The sequence below is a fragment of the Gopherus evgoodei genome, chromosome 7 (genome assembly GCF_007399415.2).
Source record: "Gopherus evgoodei ecotype Sinaloan lineage chromosome 7, rGopEvg1_v1.p, whole genome shotgun sequence".
In the NCBI taxonomy this organism is placed as follows: domain Eukaryota; kingdom Metazoa; phylum Chordata; order Testudines; family Testudinidae; genus Gopherus; species Gopherus evgoodei.
The window spans coordinates 90,994,279-91,013,943 of record NC_044328.1 but is presented as its reverse complement, the minus strand read 5'-3'; the positions used below and the strand labels follow the sequence as shown (position 1 = coordinate 91,013,943).

At 42.4% G+C, this 19,665-nt stretch overlaps 1 protein-coding gene across 5 annotated transcripts in view; it reads right to left on the bottom strand.

The window, feature by feature from the left end:
* The window catches only part of SLC6A1 (solute carrier family 6 member 1), a 122,414-nt gene that overhangs the window by 9,499 nt on the left and 93,250 nt on the right, over positions 1–19,665 (bottom strand). For all 5 annotated transcript variants that reach the window (XM_030569968.1, XM_030569964.1, XM_030569966.1 and 2 more), the window contains 4 exons: positions 16,315–16,427; positions 13,768–13,899; positions 12,994–13,096; positions 11,505–11,605 (listed from right to left, as the gene is read on the bottom strand). In XM_030569968.1, coding sequence (XP_030425828.1) covers positions 11,505–11,605; positions 12,994–13,096; positions 13,768–13,899; positions 16,315–16,427 — 449 coding nt within the window. The remainder of the gene's footprint in view (positions 1–11,504; positions 11,606–12,993; positions 13,097–13,767; positions 13,900–16,314; positions 16,428–19,665) is intronic.

The following is a 19,665-nucleotide window of genomic DNA, read 5'->3' as shown; positions in this document are numbered from 1 at the left end:
CTGACCTCCTGCACAATGCAGGTCACAGAATCTTACCCATCCACTTCTATAACAACCCCCTAATTTATGTCTGAGTTACTGAAGTCCTCAAATTGTGGTTTGAAGACCTCACGCTGCAGACAATCCTCCAGCAAGTGACCCATGCCCCATGCTGCAGAGGAAGGCGAAAAACCTCCAGGGCCTCTGCCAGTCTGCCCTGGAGGAAAATTCCTTCCCGATCCCAAATATGGTGATCAGTTAAACCCTGAGCATGTGGGCGAATACAAATTGAAAGGAATTGCGACCACCTGCTGTGAGGGATAGACCACAGAATCGCACTGTCGCCAGGAAAAGGCAAGTTTACGTGATTGGAGACTCTTTACTGAGAAGAGTGGATAGACCTGTAACTAGACCTGATCGGGAGAACAGAAGGGTGTGCTGTCTGCCAGGGGCCAAGATACAGGATGTGGACCTGAGGCTGAATATGATCTTAGCGGGAGCGGGAAAGAATCCGTTGATTATCCTTCATGTGGGAACGAATGATACGGCTAGTTACTCGCTGGACTGTATCAAGGAGGACTATGCCAGACTGGGGAAGAGGCTCAAAGACATCGAGGCTCAGGTGATCTTCAGTGGGATTCTGCCGGTTCCTAGAGCGGGGCGACGAAGGAGTGACAAGATTATGGCGATCAACAGATGGCTTAGGGAGTGGTGTTATAAGGAGGGCTTTGGGATGTACGGTCACTGGGAAGCGTTTACGGATAGACGACTGTTCGCTCAGGATGGACTTCATCTAAGCAAGGAGGGAAACAGAATTCTAGGATGGAGGCTCGCCAACCTCATCAAGAGAGCTTTAAACTAGGAAGTTGGGGGAGATGGTTGGGAGATGTTCGGGAGATCTCCACGCCAGAATGTAACCTGGAGAGGGAAGTAAACAAAGTGAGAGGGGATACCCTTGTGGTCCCAAGATTTGATCCAAGGAGGAATAGTGGAGAAACCAGAGTAACGGGTGATGCTGGTGGTAAAAGGTCTCTGCACGACGGGGGAAAGAATGTCACTGATGCCAAACGCCGAAAATTAAAAGGTCTGTACACTAATGCGAGGAGTCTAGGTAACAAGATGGAGGAACTGGAGTTACTAGTGCAGGAAGTGAAACCGGATATTATAGGGATAACTGAAACCTGGTGGAATAGTACTCATGACTGGAGCACGGGTATTGAAGGCTATGTGCTGTTTAGAAAAGACAGAAAGAAAGGCAAAGGTGGTGGAGTAGCCTTGTACATCAATGATGACATTAACTGTAGCGAAATAAGAAGCGATGGAATGGATAAGACAGAGTCTGTCTGGGCAAAAATCACATTGGGTAAAAAAGCAACTAGAGCTTCCCCTGAGATAGTGCTTGGCGTGTGCTACAGACCGCCAGGATCTGATTGGGATATGGATAGAGACCTCTTTAATGTCTTTAATGAAGTAAACACAAAGGGGAAATGTGTGATTACGGGGGACTTCAACTTCCCGGATATAGACTGGAGGACGAGTACTTGCAAGAATAATAGGGGTCAGATTTTTCTGGATGTGATAGCGGATGGATTTCTTCATCAAGTAGTTGAAGTACCTACGAGAGGAGATGCCATTTTAGATTTGGTGTTGGTGAGCAGTGAGGACCTCGTAGAAGAAATGGTGGTAGGGGACAACCTTGGTTCGAGTGATCATGAGCTGATTCAGTTCAAACTAGATGGAAGGATAAACAAATGTAGATCTGGGATTAGGGTTTTTGACTTCTCGAGGGCTAATTTTAAAGAGTTAAGGAAATTAGTTAGGGAAGTGGATTGGACGGAGGAATTAGTGGATTTGAATGCGGAGGAGGCCTGGAATTACTTTAAGTCGCAGCTGCGGAGACTGTCGGAAGCCTGCATCCCGAGAAAGGGGAAAAAAACCATGGGCAGGAGTTGTAGGCCAAACTGGATGAGCAAACAACTCAGAGAGGGGATTAGACAAAAGCAAACAGCTTACAGGGAGTGGAAGAAAGGCAGGATCAGTAAGGAAAGCTACCTTGGTGAGCTCAGAACATGTAGGGATAAAGTGAGGAAGGCTAAAAGCCGCATTGAACTGGACCTTGCAAAGGGAATCAAAACCAATAGTAAAAGGTTCTACAGCCACATAAATAAGAAGAAAACAAAGAAAGAAGAAGTGGGGCCGCTATACACTGAGGATGGAATGGAGATTAAGGATAACCTAGGCATGGCCCAACATCTAAACAAGTACTTTGCTTCAGTTTTTAATAAGACTAGTGAACCTTGCGATGATGGAGGGATGATAAACGGGAATGTGGATATGGAAGTGGATATTACCGCAACTGAGGTAGAGGCCGTACTTGAACAGCTCGATGGGACGAAGTCGGAGGGCCCGGACAATCTCCATCCGAGGATATTAAAGGAACTGGCGCGTGAAATTGCGAACCCATTAGCGAGAATTTTTAAGCAATCGGTAAACTCGGGGGTTGTGCCGTATGATTGGAGGATTGCTAATGTAGTTCCTATTTTTAAGAAAGGGAATAAAAGTGATCCGGGTAATTATAGGCCTGTTAGCTTGACGTCTGTAGTATGCAAGGTCTTGGAAAAAATTTTAAGGGAGAAAGTAGTCAAGGACATAGAGGTCAATGGTAATTGGGACGAATTGCAACACGGATTTAGTAAAGGTAGATCGTGCCAAACCAATCTGATCTCCTTCTTTGAGAAGGTGACGGATTACTTAGATAAAGGAAATGTGGTAGATATAATTTACCTAGATTTCAGTAAGGCGTTCGACACGGTTCCGCACGGGGAACTGTTAGTCAAATTGGAAAAGATGGGAATGAATATGAAAGTTGTAATGTGGATAAGGAACTGGTTAAAGGGGAGACTCCAGAGGGTCGTATTGAAAGGTGAATTGTCAGGCTGGAAGGAGGTCACTAGTGGAGTCCCTCAAGGATCGGTTTTGGGACCGATCTTATTTAACCTTTTTATTACTGACCTTGGCACAAAGAGCGGGAATGTGCTAATAAAGTTTGCGGATGACACGAAGCTGGGGGGTATTGCTAACACGGAGAAGGACAGGGATACTATTCAGGAAGATCTGAACCACCTTGTAAACTGGAGTAATAGAAATAGGATGAAATACAATAGTGAAAAGTGCAAGGTTATGCATTTAGGAATTAATAATAAGAATTTTGGATATACGTTGGGGGCGCATCAGTTGGAAGCGACGGAGGAGGAGAAGGACCTTGGGGTGCTGGTTGATAGCAGGATGATTATGAGTCGCCAATGTGATACGGCTGTTAAAAAAGCAAATGCGATTTTGGGATGCATCAGGCGGGGTATTTCCTGCAAGGATAAGGAGGTGTTAGTACCGTTATACAAGGCGTTGGTGAGACCCCATCTGGAATACTGTGTGCAGTTCTGGTGTCCCATGTTCAAGAAGGATGAATTCAAACTGGAACAGGTTCAGAGACGGGCTACAAGGATGATCCGAGGAATGGAAAAACTGCCTTATGAAAGGAGACTCAAAGAGCTTGGCTTGTTTAGCCTGGCCAAAAGAAGGCTGCGGGGGGATATGCTTGCTCTATATAAATATATCAGGGGGGTTAACGTTAGGGAGGGAGAGGAATTATTTAAGTTTAGCACTAATGTAGGCACGAGGACGAATGGGTATAAACTGGATATTAGGAAGTTTAGACTTGAAATTAGACGAAGGTTTCTAACCATTAGGGGAGTGAAGTTCTGGAACAGCCTTCCGAGGGAAGTAGTGGGGGCACAAGACTTTCCTGGCTTTAAGACAAAGCTTGATAAGTATATGGAGGGGATGTTATGATAGGATTGTTAATTTGGGCATTTGATCTTGGATTACCACCAGATAGGTCTGCTCAATGATCTGCGGGGAGATGTTGGATGGTATGGGAACTGAGTTACTGCAGAGAATTCCTTCTTGGGTGCTGGCTGGTGACTCTTGCCCACATGCTCAGGGTTTAGCTGATCGCCATATTTGGGGTCGGGAAGGAATTTTCCTCCAGGGCGGATTGGCAGGGGCCCTGGAGGTTTTTTCGCCTTCCCCTGCAGCGTGGGGCACGGGTCGCTTGCTGGTGGTTTCTCTGCAGCTTGAGGTCTTCAAATCAATTTTGAAGATTTCAATAACTCGATCCTGGGATAGGGGTTGTTATAAAATTGGATGGGTGGGGTTCTGTGGCCTGCCTTGTGCAGGAGGTCAGACTAGATGATCAGATTGGTCCCTTCTGACCTATGAGTCTATGAGTCTAAGACTCACCAGCCAGGACTCAGGAAAGAATTCTCTATAGTAACTCAGATCCCAACCCATCTAACATCCCATCACAGACCACTAGGCATACTTACTTGCTGATAATCAAAGATCAGTTGCTATATTCATTGCCAAAATTAGGCTATCCCATCATACCATCCCCTCCATAAACTTATCAAGCTTAGTCTTGAAGCCAGATATGTCTTTTGTCCCCACTACTCCCCTTGGAAGGCTATTCCAGAACTTCACTCCTCTAATGGTTAGAAACCTTCATCTAATTTCAAGTCAAAACTTCCTAGAGTCCAGTTTATAGCCATTTGTTCTTGTGTCCATCTTAGTAAATAACTCCTCTCCCTCCCTGATATTAATCCCTCTGATATATTTATAAAGAGCAATCATATCTCCCCTCAACTTTCTTTTGGATAGGCTAAACAAGCCAAGCTCTTTGAGTCTCCTTTCATAAGGCAGGTTTTCCATTCCTAGGATCATCCTAGCAGCCCGTCTCTGAACCTGTTCCAGTTTGAATTAATCCTTCTTAAACATGGGAGACCAGAACTGCACACACCAGTATTCCAGATGAGGTCTCACCAGTGCCTTGTACAACGGTACTAACACCTCCTTATCTTTGCTGGAAATACCTCGCCTGATGCATCCTAAAACTGCAGTAGCTTTTTTAACGGCCATATCACATTGGCGGCTCATAGTCATCCTGTGAGCAACAAATACTCCAAGGTCCTTCTCCTCCTCTGTTACTTCCAACTGATGTGTCCCCAATTTATAACTACAATTCTTGTTATTAATTCCTAAATGCATGACATTTCACTTTTCACTATTAAATTTCATCCTATTACTATTACTCCAGTGTACAAGGTCATCCAGATCTTCCTTTATGATAGCCCAGTCCTTCTCTGTGTTAGCAATACCTCCCAGCTTTGTGTCATCCACAAACTTTATTAGCACATTCCTGCTTTTTGTGCCAAGGTCAGTAATAAAAAGATTGGTCCCAAAACTGATCTGAGGAACTCCACTAGTAACCTCCTTCCAGCCTGACAGTTCACCTTTCAGTAAACCTGTTGTAGTCTCCCCTTTAACCAGTTCCTTATCCACCTTTCAATTTTCATACTGATCCCCATCTTTTCCAATTTAACTAATAAAATTCCCCACGTGGAACCATGTCAAATACTGTACTCAAATCGAGGTAAATTAGATCCACTGCATTTCCTTTGTCTAAAAAATCTGTTACCTTCTCAAAGAAGGAGATCAGTTTGGTTTGGCACGATCTACCTTTTGTAAAACTATGTTGTATTTTGTCCCAATGTCCTTAACTACTTTCTCCTTCAAAATTTTTTCCAAGACATTACATACTATAGATGTCAAACTAACAGGCCTATAGTTACTTGTATCACCTTTTTTCCCTTTCTTAAAAAATAGGAACTATGTTAGCAATTCTCCAGTTGTATGGTACAACCCCTGAGTTTACTGATTCATTAAAAATTCTTGCTAACGGACTTGCAATTTCATGTGCCAGTTCCTTTAATATTCTTGGATGAAGATTATTTGGGCCCTCTGATTTTGTCCCATTAAGCTGTTCGAGTTTGGCTTCTACCTCAGATGTGGTAATATCTACCTCCATATCCTCATTGCCATTTGTCATCCTACCATTATTCCTAAGCTCCTCATTAGCCTCATTAAAGACTGAGGCAAAGTATTTGTTTAGATATTGGGCCATGCCTAGATTATCCTTAACCTCCATTCCATCCTCAGCATTTAGCGGTCCCACTTCTTTCTTTGTTTTCTTCTTATTTATATGGCTATAGAATCTTTTACTATTGGTTTTAATTCCCTTTGCAAGGTCCAACTCTTCAGGGCTTTTGGCCTTTCTCACTTTATCCCTACATGATCTGACCTCAATAAGGTAGCTTTTCTTGCTAATCCTTCCCATCTTCCACTCCTTGTAGGCTTCTGCTTTTTCCTAATCACCTCTCTGAGATGCTTGCTCATCCAGCTTGGTATACTCATAGACTCATAGACTCTAGGACTGGAAGGGACCTCGAGAGGTCATCGAGTCCAGTCCCCTGCCCTCATGGCAGGACCAAATACTGTCTAGACCATCCCTGATAGACATTTATCTAACCTACTCTTAAATATCTCCAGCGATGGAGATTCCACAACTTCCCTAGGCAATCTATTCCAGTGTTTAACTACCCTGACAGTTAGGAACTTTTTCCTAATGTCCAACCTAAATCTCCCTTGCTGCAGTTTAAGCCCATTGCTTCTTGTTCTATCATTGGAGGCTAAGGTGAACAAGTTTTCTCCCTCCTCCTGATGACACCCTTTTAGATACCTAAAAACTGCTATCAGGTCCCCTCTCAGTCTTCTCTTTTCCAAACTAAACAAATACAACTCTGGCCTCTGAATTTTTTCCCCCTTCTTGGGATGCAGGATTCTGATAGTTTCTGCAACTTTGACTTGAAGTAATTCCAGGCCTCCTCCACCTTTAGATCCACAAATTCTTCAGTCCAATCCACTTCCCTAACTAATTTCCTTAATTCTTTAAAGTTAGCCCTTTTGAAATCAAAAACCCTAGTCCCAGATGTATTTTTGTTTATCCTTACATCTAGTTTGAACTGAATTAGCTCATGATCACTTGAACCAAGGTTGTCCCCTACAACCATTTCTTCTATGAGGTCCTCACTACTCACCAAAACCAAATCTAAAATGGCATCCCCTCTTGTTGGTTCTTCAACTACTTGGTGAAGAAATCCATCAACTATCACATCCAGAAAAATCTGAGCCTTATTATTGTTACTAGCACTTGTCCTCCAGTCTATATCTGGGAAGTTAAAGTCTCCCATGATCACACAATTACCATTAGTGTTTACTTCATTAAAAACATTAAAGAGGTCTCTATCCATATCCAAATCAGATCCTGGCAGTCTGTAGCACACCCCAAGCACTATCTCAGGGGAGGCTTTAGTAGCTTTCTTCCCCAATGTAATTTTTGCCAAGACAGACTCTGTCTTATCCATTCCATCCCTTCTTATTTCTTTACAGTCTACCTCATCATTGATATACAATGCTTTTCCACCACCTTTGGCTTTATTTCTGTCTTTCCTAAACAGCACATTGCCTTCAATACCTGTACTCCAGTCATAACTACTATTCCACCATGTTTCTGTTATCCCTATAATATCCGGTTTCACTTCCTGCACCAGTAGCTCTAGTTCCTCCATTTTGTTACCTAGGCTCCTCGCATTAGTGTACAGACATCTTAATTTTTGCCGTTTGGCTTCACTGACATTCTTTACCCGGTTAGGCACAGACATTCTACCACCAGTATCACTTATTAGACTGGTACCTACACTAGTCTTCCTCCTTATATCCATTCTTCTGCCCAAGCCAGTATCCTCTCTTACTTTGTTTTCTTCCCTCTCAATGTTAAATTCCAGCATGGAGATTACCTGGACATCTCCCAACCATCTCCCCCAAATTCCTAATTTAAAGCTCTCTTAATCAGTTGGGCGAGCCTCCATCCTAGAAGTCTATTTCCCTCCTTACTCAAGTGAAGTCCATCCCGAGAGAACAATCCTCTGTCCATGAATGCTTCCCAATGGCCATACATCCCAAAGCCCTCCTTATATCACCACTGCCTGAGCCCACAGGCGGCAGGTTATTTATGTTTGCGGTGCTCGGGCACCAGCAATATTCAGGGCCGGGTGCCCTGCTCCAGCAATATTTGGAGCTGGGTCTCTCCCCCGGCCCTGCCTGGATCGGGCCCAAGCCCCTGTGGGTCTCCCCCCGCCCTACCCAGTCCTGGAGCAGGTCCCAGCCCCCACCTGCCACCCCTCCCGCTGCATGTCCCCCCCACCGCGCTGCATCCCTGCCTGACAGAAAGCAGCACGTGCATGTCCCCTGCCTGCTCGTGCTGTCGGGGTAGAGGGGCTCCTGGCAGAACTGCTGTCTGCTGCCCCAGGGTCCTAGTGCCCGCCATCCACTATTGGCAAGGCAGGCTGTCCTTACCTTGTCCTTCTACCCTAGCCCTGAGCCTCTCCAACACCCCAAACCCCTCAGCCCCAGCCAGAGCCCTCGTCCCCCTGCACCCTGATCCTCTGCCCCAGCCCTGAGCCCCCTCCTGCATCATGAACCCCTCATCCTCAGCTCCAACCCTCATCCCCCCACACCCTGATCCTCTACCCCAGCTCTGAGCGCCCCCCGCAGCATGAACCCCTCATCCCCAGCCAGAGCCCTCATTCCCCCACACCTTGATCCTCTGCTCCAGCTCTGAGCCCCCCCTAAAGCATGAACCCCTCATCCTCAGCCCCAACTCTCATTCCCCTGCAACCTATCCTCTGCCCCAACCCTGAGCCCCCCCACAGCATGAACCCCTCATCCTCAGCCCTCACCCCACACCCCAACTCTGCCCTAGCCTGAGCCCCATCCTGCATCATGAATCCCTCATCCTCAGCCCCACAGCCCTCACCTCTGCACTCCCTCCTATCCCCAAACTCCCTCCCAGAGCATGCACCCCCTCCCAGATCGTGCACCACCTACCCTTTCCCACACACCCCTTCCCACTCCCGAACTCCCTCCCAGAGCCTGCACCCCTCACCCCTTCCTACACCTCCCACCCCCAGTCCAGAGCCTGCACCCAAACTCCATCCCAAAGCCTGCACCCTGCACCCCTCCTGCACCCTAATCCCCAGTGCAGGACCTGCACCCCAGACCTCCCTCCCGCAAACCCCTCTCAGAGCCTTAGGCGGGTGGAGGTGGAGTTTGGGGGGGTGGGTTCTGGGCACCACCAAAATTTCTATAAACTTGCCACCCATGGCTGAACCATCTGTTGATAGCCATAATCTTGTCACACCTTTGTTGCCCTTCTCTAGGAACAGGCAGAATCCCACTGAAGATCACTTGAGCCTCGATTTCCTTAAGCGTCTTCCCCAGTCTGGCATAGTCTCCCTTGATATGTTCCAGTGAGAATCTAGCCGTATCATTCGTTCCCACATGAAGGACAATCAGCGGATTCTTTCCCGCTCCCGTTAGGATCCTTTTCAGACTTAGGTCCACATCCCGTATCTTAGCACCTGGCAGACAGCACACCCTTCTGTTCTCCAGATCAACTCTACTTACAGGCTTGTCTATTCTTCTCAGTAAGGAATCCCCAATCACATATTCCTGCCTTTTCCTGGTGACAGTGTGATTCTCTGGTCTATCCCTTGCTCCCACTAGCTGCAAGTCCTCTCGATTCCTATTCACTCTTGCAATCCTCCACAACCCATCCCGTATCCTCCTGGTGCTCATATTTGGTGTTGTCTCCATTGACTCTTCCCCTCTTCCTGTAGGACTAGCTGCTCTTCTCTTCTTCCTTGCACTCTCACCTTCAGTGACCACCTGCTGTGCCCCTTCTTCATTTTCCAACTCTGCAAACTTGTATCTGAGCTCTATTTCTCCTTCACTGGCCGGTCTTTTCTTCTGCCTGGTTCTCTTAGTCACATGCTTCCACTGTCCACTTTCCTCACCGAGCAGTCTCCCGTCAGAATTCTTTGGTCCTGCTTCCATCTGCAAATCAGAGCTTTTCCCTTCGGCCTCCTCATGTCTTTGCTCCATCATCTGATCAAACCCCCTTCTAAACTCAACCAGAGTTTCCACCTGCATCTCCAGTCCTCGGATCTTTTCTTCCATCAGCTCTATCAGGTGGCAGTTCATGCAGACGAAACTCTTTTCAGGTACCCCCTCCAGGATCATGTACATGCCGCAGCTTCCACATCTAGTCATCCTCATTGTGTCTTTAACTATTGCCTTTCTATCGGTCATAGGCAAGGAAAGGAAACATTTTCTGATCATCTCTAGTAACTGCATAGACCCCATTTCAGCTAGGTATGTAAGCATGTATCTGACATTAAGCTTGTGATTTTACTGAAATTACTCTTATGTTTAAAATCAGACACATGCTTAAGTATCTTAATGAACATTTAAAAATTTGAGTTGAATATGTAGAGATGAAAATGCAACACTCTTCCAAGATCTCACTTTCGTAGCTTGTATCACTTTGAATACACCTGTTATAAAACAAGGCTCCTATGTTTCATTAAGGAGTATCAGATGGCCGCCACGGGGAACCCTGAGCTTTGCCAGGCTGGGGCCGGGATTTAAAGGGCTCTGGGCTGCCTGCAGCCATAGGGAGCTCTGAGCCCTTTAAATCTAGTCCCCAGCCTGGCCACTGGAGCTGCAGGCGAGATTTAAAGGGCTCTGGGTTGCCCGCAGCAGTGGGCAGCCCAGAGCCCTTTAAATTCCCACCGCGGAAGGCAGTGCGGCCCGGCACAGTGTACTGGCTCTTGGCGGTAGGCCGTAGTGGACAGTACCAGCTTACCTTCACCTCTGGCTGAGACCCTTCTGATGTAAAGAGACACAGCAATGTTCATTAAATATTTTCTCCTCAACTTAGCTCTCTATTTCCTCCAATTCGGTTAACCAAAACTCTAGTTAAAGAAAAGCTGCAGTTCTCCTCTCTCTGCTTATTAATCTTGAGAGAAATAAATATGGTTCATGCAGTTAAAGATATAGCTATAGTTTATGTTTCACAGAAATTTGTCTGGATTTGTCAGCAAAGCAGATAGCAGCAGCTGATGACTCAATCTGGTGGCACAGTCAATGGAATTCCATGAAGGAAGTGACTCCAGCTTGCAGAACTTACACATTCTGTTGTCTGTATTTGTAATACCAGTGAAGGAATATAGTTTACAGGAAGTGGGCACTTCTGGGGCATTCTAGACCTTGAAACAGGACAGCCTTATGTTTAACGGTACACAGGGTCGGCTCCAGGCACCAGCACAGCAAGCAGGTGCTTGGGGTGGCCAACGGTAAGTGGCTCTTCGACGGTAATTCTGCGGCAAGTCCCTCTGCAGCTTTTTTTTTTTTTTTCTGCTTCTTGGGGTGGCAAAAACGCTGGAGCCGGCCCTGACGGTACAGGATATACCATACACAATTTGCTACCTCCACCATCAAGCTACTCACCACTTCTGAAAGTATAAACGCTAGAATTCTGCATGTCATTTGTTTCTTAGACCAACTCCAAAAGATTGGCATTCCAGGGGCCTGATTCTCCTCTCTCTTATATTGGTCTTAACGGTCAAGATATGTATTAATGTGCTAAGTTAGCATGACTATATTCTAGCACATATTGAAGTCATTTATATCCTTCATATCACAGTATAAATAATAATTTTGTTCCTTACTGCCACAACGATAGGAGTAAAGAAAGTCCAGCAAAGTTTCCACCAGATGCAGGGTCTGTATCCTACCATTTCCTGGATGTTGTCATAAAATCTGTTAACACCTAGAACAGAGAAATAAAAAGAAGAAATTTTTGTCTGCCAGATGATGAAAGCATAACGGGTTTGAGATAATAAAGACCCTTTTGACGCACATTTAGTAATGTGGTCAAGGAGCATTTCTCTTGAAGTCTATACAGACTACGAAAAACTTTGCAGTTAACAGGAGAAAAAATGCATGCAAATGGCATGAAAAACAGGACTTTTATACATTGTTCTCATTCCACCACACTGAGAAAGGAGGCTATGCATCAAATCAGTGACATTCCTGCCAGCAGTCAATTTAGAACCAGGAGTATGCTGAAAAGTTGCTTAACATCATTAGATTGCAATGATGACACTATCACTCAGGTTAGCAAAAATTCCTCAAGCTTTGTTAGAATACAAGAGACTTAGTCTGGGATTTTCTAAAGAAGCCTTCATAATAGGAGAGGGAACAAGAGTGTTCTTTAATGCCTTATACAGATGCATTAATTGTAAAGAGCAGTTTTTGTTTACGTGTACGACATACCACTATTCTGTCATCCTCCAAAAAGTGCAAACCTGAAGATCTGCATATTGTCCTCATCTGGAATACCTACTGTTACATTTCTTTCTTATTCATATGTTGGATTCATATGGTGTATTGTTCCTTTCCATCCAAATATGGTTTATTCCTATTAAAGACCTCATTCAAAGCCCATTATAAGCAATGGAAAGTCTCCCACTGACTTCCATGGGCTTTTGATCAAGCCCACAATGAAAATAAAAGTTGCTAAATTGTTCCTGTGTGACACAGAAATTATGATTGTTACCATTCTGGCTTAGACAAACATAATGAGGCAAACGGTAGTCAGTAAAGCCCTTACGTAAAGATTCACATATGGACATGACCATGTTTGGCCATAAGCATTGAACTGGGGCCCTAACCAAATATCAAATTTGCAAACACCCAGGGCAGAATATTGTATACATTTTGTTGCCCTGCTCATGCACAGGCAGCAACTTTTTTTCAGCAAGGCTTTTATCTTCAAAAGAAAAAAAAAATTGGGCCAATCTGTGTATCATCCAGCAGCGAAGACGCAACTAGAGCTGGATTGGAAGAAAACGTCCTCATTCTAACACAGGATTACAAATAAATATTAAGACACACATGTATCACTTTCCTTCGCACAACTGCTGATATTATTCTCTGGGGTGTTTTAGAGAGGCATACACCATAAACCAAATTCTACACTACCTTCCAGGCCCTTGGGAGGTTATACTCATGTAAATGAAAGCAAAATCTGGCCCCACATTTAGGTAAACAGAATACTGAACAAAATGGGTCTTAATAAGTGAAATTGGCTCATCTTTTCCAAAAAACTTATAGTCTCAGTGCCCCAGGCAGCATACAGACAAACACATCACATACCATAGCACCAGGATATAGAGATACACTCAAAGAATACAAGAAACAATAGGCTCATTCCACTTGCAGAGTAGTAGTCAAACAGCTTGAACACATAAATTCCACCCTACGAGATACAAGAAACAAATGACTGAAGTTAGTACATTTCACCTGGTATTTGTTTTGAAGACAGGTTAACATTTCTCATTAATATTTTTGTAGTTATCTATTACTATTATTTTATAATTATTATTTAAAAATTGTAATTTATATAGTAATTTTCTGAAAAGCTATATAATGCTTAAGATTGTATTGATTTCCTTTTCGGAGATCAGTCATTACCAAGAACTAGAATAATGTTAAATAATTAGCTTGCATATGTAAATTACAAACCCCTGATTGGCTCTGCACTCAGTAATTTTTTTGAACTAATTTGCAGCCAGTCAATTCATAATAAAAATGTTAATAATAATACTTTTTTTGTTTCATAGTGTTGTCATTTAAGGATTTCAAAGATCCTTAGGAATCTTGGATGAGATTCCCAACTGTGGTAAATCAGCATAGCTCTACTGACTTCAATATGCTAATCTTTGCAACTTGAGCAAATCTTTAGAGAGTAATGATAGTTTTTGTCAATCTCCACTTTCAGCTCTCTTTAGTAGATTTCCTTATAAATATATTGACCTCATAGCCACAGTGGAGGTTTTTTTCCATTCTTCACCTTCTTAGTGAAGTTGATTGAAACTATAAACATTGTAGGTAAGTTGCAAAATAAAAATCTCTTTATATAAAACTTACCTGAGTAATATTGGACAGTCCTATCAGATAGGAAATAATGCATACTACCGCAATGAATATTTCTCTTCGAGTGCGTAATAACTTTGGAAATTCATCCACCAAAGCTGTTATGAATCCTTCCACAGTACAGAACTGCAAGTAGAGTTACAGGTTATACACAACACAATAAAACTGTGGTGTTAGATTTAGAGCAACATTTTCAAAAGCATTCAGCGCTGCCCTCCAGCTGCGCCCATTGAAGTCAATGGAAAATTCAGTAGATGCAACCACAGGCCAATGCTGAACACTTCTGAAAATCCCTTTTACTGGTTATTAAAATCTATGCAAAAAATTATCCTTCTGGCACAACTCTTACAAATTGACATATGCTTCGTAAGATCAAGTGTTGTTTCTTTTGTGATGGAAGAAGTGCATACAGCCTAAGCAAACAATTGTGCATGTACTTGATTGGGATTTCTTACATGCAGAACATTACATAATTCATAAAAGCTTGCCAGACTGGGCACCTCAATTGGAAGGTGAAAAACTCAGGGTTGGATCCTCATTTGGTGTATATCACCATAGCTCCATTCAGTCAATGGAATAATGCCAGTCTACACCAGCTGAGGATCTGAAACCCCATGGGGAAACCTAAGAAAAATGACTAATAGAAAGTTATTTCCGTGATGACAACTGAAATCATGTAAGCCTGCTGTATGTGAAGTTATAGTCATTTTTAGAAGTGAAATAATGACTTAGCCAATATTTGCAGTTCTTCTTATTAATGAAACATTTCATGCACTGTAACTGATGGAGCAGTTAGACAGAAAAAAGAAGAAAGCCTGACAGCCTGTGGACATATCTTGTTTGTAATAATATTAGACTATCTTCCTCAGCTGTTACAGTAGCCTAGAGACAAGCTCTCTCAAGAATATTTTTGACCCAATTAATTTCACAGTAGTTCTCCAGAGTGAATGTTGTGGTTTATTGTTTTTCAATGAACTCCAGGCTTGATGAAGGAAACAGCAAAAATAAGAATCTTTGGTTTCTTTTCATATCTCTTGTCAAAGTGCCTTGTTTTTCTTTTCTTTTCTTTTCTTTTGTTTTTTAAACACTTCTTGGCAATGGCTGCAATCAATTAGTTTGGCTATCAGAAAAACACAGAAGTTGGTTCTAATTAATTAAAGACTATCGCAGCACTAGTCATATGTAAGCAGTCCTGCAGGTTCACATATGTACTATCAATGCCATATGATTTACTAATCAAATGGAGAATTGTTATTTGCTAAGGCTCCTTACACTGCAACTGTGTTCATGGAACCCTGCATCTATGATCAACTTCAGAACGGCTTTATACAGGGATTTCATGCTCGTGACCAGTGGCAGAATCATGGTCTACAAAGGTATTTTGTAAATTAATGGAATTTAGCGAAAATGAAAATACTATCACTCCTTTGGCAATTAAAATATAAGCCACCTAGTCCCTTTCTGTGCTGGAAATATGTTCTTGCAGCTGTATGAAGTTTTCCGGTTTTTTTAAGCACTCTAAGTCCCGAAATGATTTTCTCCGAAGTGTGATTCTTTTGCTTCTTGTTTTTCAGTACGGCAAACTGGCAGAACAGCCGAGCTCTGTACTGACTATTCATTCCCAGGTGAAATTCAAGATTAAGGTTAACATGTAGAAAGTCTTTCCTGGTTTAGGGTGCAGTATCTCAGAGACCTGCTTCCTTTCCACACACTACAATGACAACTGTGCTAAGCTGTCTCTCTTCTGTTTGTCCCTCAGGTGCCAGAAACAAGGTTTCTCAGTAGTAGCCATTTGCCTCTTGAATTTGCATCTATGGGTTATACTTCTAATTCTGCAATTTACTACATTTAGAATGAGATGCAACATGGCCTCTTGGTCCACATCTTCTGCTAGTTGTAGGTTCTTGAGGCCTCCTCCACTTGGTTTACTAGCTAGACGTTTCCAGCTATCAGTTTAGCTGTTAAGTCAGGCGCTACAGGGAGCCATAGCGTATATAATTCCTTTGTCAGGAAATACCTGTTGCATCTAAACCTTTAAATTATGTCCAAATATTGCCTCAGTGATGGACACCTCAGAAATGTATATAATCAACAATATAAAATTGTTAATAATTAAGGGGGAGGCCCTTTTGTTTGCAGAGTACATATCCTGCATACTGTACCTACTTTTGTTGTAGCCGTTGACTCTGAGGTTTGGAACTAGCAGTTCCTGTGGAAAGGAAAGTGGCTCAGTACCAGTTGCTGGCCTTCAGAATATCCCAAACCCTTAGGTCCCCTCCCCCAACTTTTCACCCATTTGACTAGAAGTGGTCCTGTACTCAATGATAGCTTACAGTGTGAAAAGAACAGAAAGAGATACTGTCTGTCATTAGAAAGACAAGGTGAATCACCATTAAAAGATATTTACCTCACTCACCTTGCCTCTCTAATATCCTGGCACCAACATGGCTACAACAACACTGCATACTGTTTGTCATATCATACCATACATATTACAGATAATAAAGTATTTTTAAAAGAATCAGCAGTAAGCAACATTACCTGGCTGTCAATTCCAAGCATAAGCAACATGGAGAAGAACAGAATTGCCCACAATGGAGAGATAGGTAACTGTGTCACGGCTTCTGGATAAGCTAAAAATGCCAGTCCAGGACCTGGTAACAGAAACAAGAGATGGGTTATTAATTGTATATCTTTATTTTAGCTTTGATATAATGCAACAGGATGGTGAAGGTATTTGCACTCTATGGTACTTGTGTTTTTGGTTTGTTTGCCAGTCTGAAGACTAACGAGGTGCAAGTTGGGGTGAGATACCTATATCAGGGAAATAATAGAGAGAAAATAGTCTCTGCTATAGGGAAAGAAGTGAGTGATATCTCCGATTCAAATGTTGTAAATTAGAAGTAGTTCAAAATGCTGCTCCTAAAAGGCTGCCTTTGTGAGTTTCAATACTGCAAATATGCTTGCCTCCCTGGGACAGAATTTGCATCTTCAGGCTCCTTGGTGAATTATCTCTGCCTTTAACCTACACTCAAACAGTTGGTGATAGCTGTAACTACAGCCAGAACACTTCTTTGGAAATGTGGAGACAATTCCCCTCTGATATATGCAGAATAGATAAAAGGAATATCAAAGATAGCTCTGATAGAGATGCAGATTCACTTTCCAATATTTAGAATAGGACCATTTGCTATTCCATGGGATGATTTCTATTGCAATATACATTACTCTAACATAAGAAGTGTCTTCTGACCGTGGTCAGGGCCAGATGCTTCAGAGAGAATGAACAGAACAGGGCAATTTTGAATGATCCATCCTGTCATCCAGCACCAGCTTCTGGCAGGTAGAGGTTTAAGGATACCCGGAGCATGAGGTTGCATTCCTGGCCATCTGGATAATAGCCACTGATGGACCTATCCTCCATGAATTTCTCTAATTATTGTTTGAACTCAGTTCACAACATCCCCGGCAATGAGTTTCACACGATGACTTCGCACTATGTGAAGAAGTACTTCCTTTTGTTAGTTTTAAACCTTCTGCCTATTAATTTCATCTGGTGATGACTAGTTCTTGTGTTATATGAAGTGGTAAGTAGCATTTCGCTATTCACTTTTTCCAAACCATTCATGATTTTATCGACCTCTACCATGTCCCCCCTTAAACATCACTTTTCTAAGATGAACGGTCGCAGTCTTTTTAATCTCTCTTTGTATGGAATGTGTTCCATGGCCCTTCTTATTTTCTTTGCCCTTCTCTGTACCTTTTCCAATTCTAATATATATATTTTTAAGATGAGACAACCAGAACTGCACACTGTATTCAAGATGTGGGTATACTGTGGATTTATATAGTGGCATTATGATATTTTCTGTTTTATTATCTATTCCTTTCCTAATGGTTCCTAACACTCTGTTCGCTTTTTTGACTGATGCTGCACATTGAGCGGATGCATTTAGGGAACTATCCACAATGACTCAAAGATCTCCTTCTTGAGTTGTAACAGCTAATTTAGATCCCACCATTTTGTATGTGTACTTGTGATTATTGTTTCCAATGTGCATTACTTTGCACTTTTCAGCACTGAATTTCAGCTGCCATTTTGTTGCCCAGTCACCTAGTTTAGGGAGATCCTTCTGTAATATTTTGCTTTCAGCTTTGGACTTAAATATCTTGAGTCATTTTGTGTCAACCACAAATTTTGCCATGTCACTGTTCACTCCTTTGTCCAGATCATTTATGAATACATAGAACAGCAATGGTCCCAGTACTCATCGTCTTTTTATTATGAAGCACAAGGGTGGAAGGTGAAGGTGGAAAATGACCCTTATTACAAAAGGAAAGTGTGTGTTTTTGTTGTCTCAGCACACTGGGAACTAGCTGTTGATAGCGATGGCGAAACTCATAGTAGTCTAAAGTAATCATAGAAATAAAATTGGAGTGCCTCTTCCTAAAGTGGATATCCTAGTTATTAACTGTAAATTTAATATAATCTTTATTCAGTTTTCACAGAAAATAAGTACATCTGTGATAACTGGCAGGGACATTGTAGATTTTGGAACAGCAAAGCAGCAAACAACATTAGATATCTGAATGTTATCATCTTCCAAGATGCTTACCTTCCAATATCCTCATTGCATATATTTTGACCTTTGCTGATCAGCATTATTAAATATGATTGGAATTCCTCCCACATGGCAAAAATTTCAGAAAGAGAAATATGCTCTTGCTTTTGCTGTGTTCATATGCACCAATGAAACAGAGCAGAGGTTGTGATGGTAGTGTCTTTAAAACTCTCTTGCTTCATACTACTTTTTACAAAATTAAATTGGAGCATTTAAAGAAAATGATGTCAGGAATAAATACAACAGGACTCAAAGACCAAATATTTCAGATTGCAGCTGGCAACCCCGTCAGAAAAAGATGTCATGTATTATCAAGCCTACATGCTTAAAAAGAATATTAGAGGTGGGCCCAACCCAATATAGCAGATATGCATTGCTCCATAATTTTGGGTTGTGGATTCTGAACTAGGATCTGCATCCAAATTTGGGAATTGGTTCCTATCTCTGGACCAGACCAAAAATCCCAGCTCCAAACACCCTTGAACTAATGTGCACATAATATACAATGTATGAAATCCACATGTGGACTCAAGCTCCTTTCTAATAATAATGATGCTCTGCACCTAACAAAAGGGAGCAAACATTATTCACAGCTTACTCCAAATCACACTCTGATTATATATATAAAAAGCAGGATATGAACCACATTTTTCCAGTGTTGCTTCATGAGTTGAAAAGCAAAACAGAGTCTGCTTCCAAAATCAAATCCCAGCAGGAATATGGAACTGCCAAACCAGATCTGGCTGTTGCACAGCATCTGTAGTGTAATTGTCAAATGAAATATACATAATATTCCAAAAGCCAGAGCCATAGCAAATGTCATAAGATGCCTTTCCCAATTTGCATATTCTGTTATACCAACATTGCTGAGAGAAGTACCATTATAGCACTATACAGAGCAGAGAGTCATGTGCTCTCTGATTCTACAGAAAGGCTCTTTACAAGACAGCTGCTGATAATATTGATTAAAACGTAAGTTCAAAGACAGGCAAATCATAGATTCATGATACTGCATATTACTTTTTCAGAATCAAAGAGATATGAAGCTCTGAATATGTGTATTAAGTCCTATATCAACATTAGAAGAGTTTGCTTCAAGATTAGAAACCAACACAGCTCTCTAAACTAGCCCACTTCTGTCTTAACTCTCTCTCCACTGTCCAAACATCACTGGGTAAAGTAGTATTTTGGGGAAAAAACCCAAACATAATTATGACACAAAATAAACATTACTAGCCCACTCATGATCTCTTAGCAAATTAACTGTGTT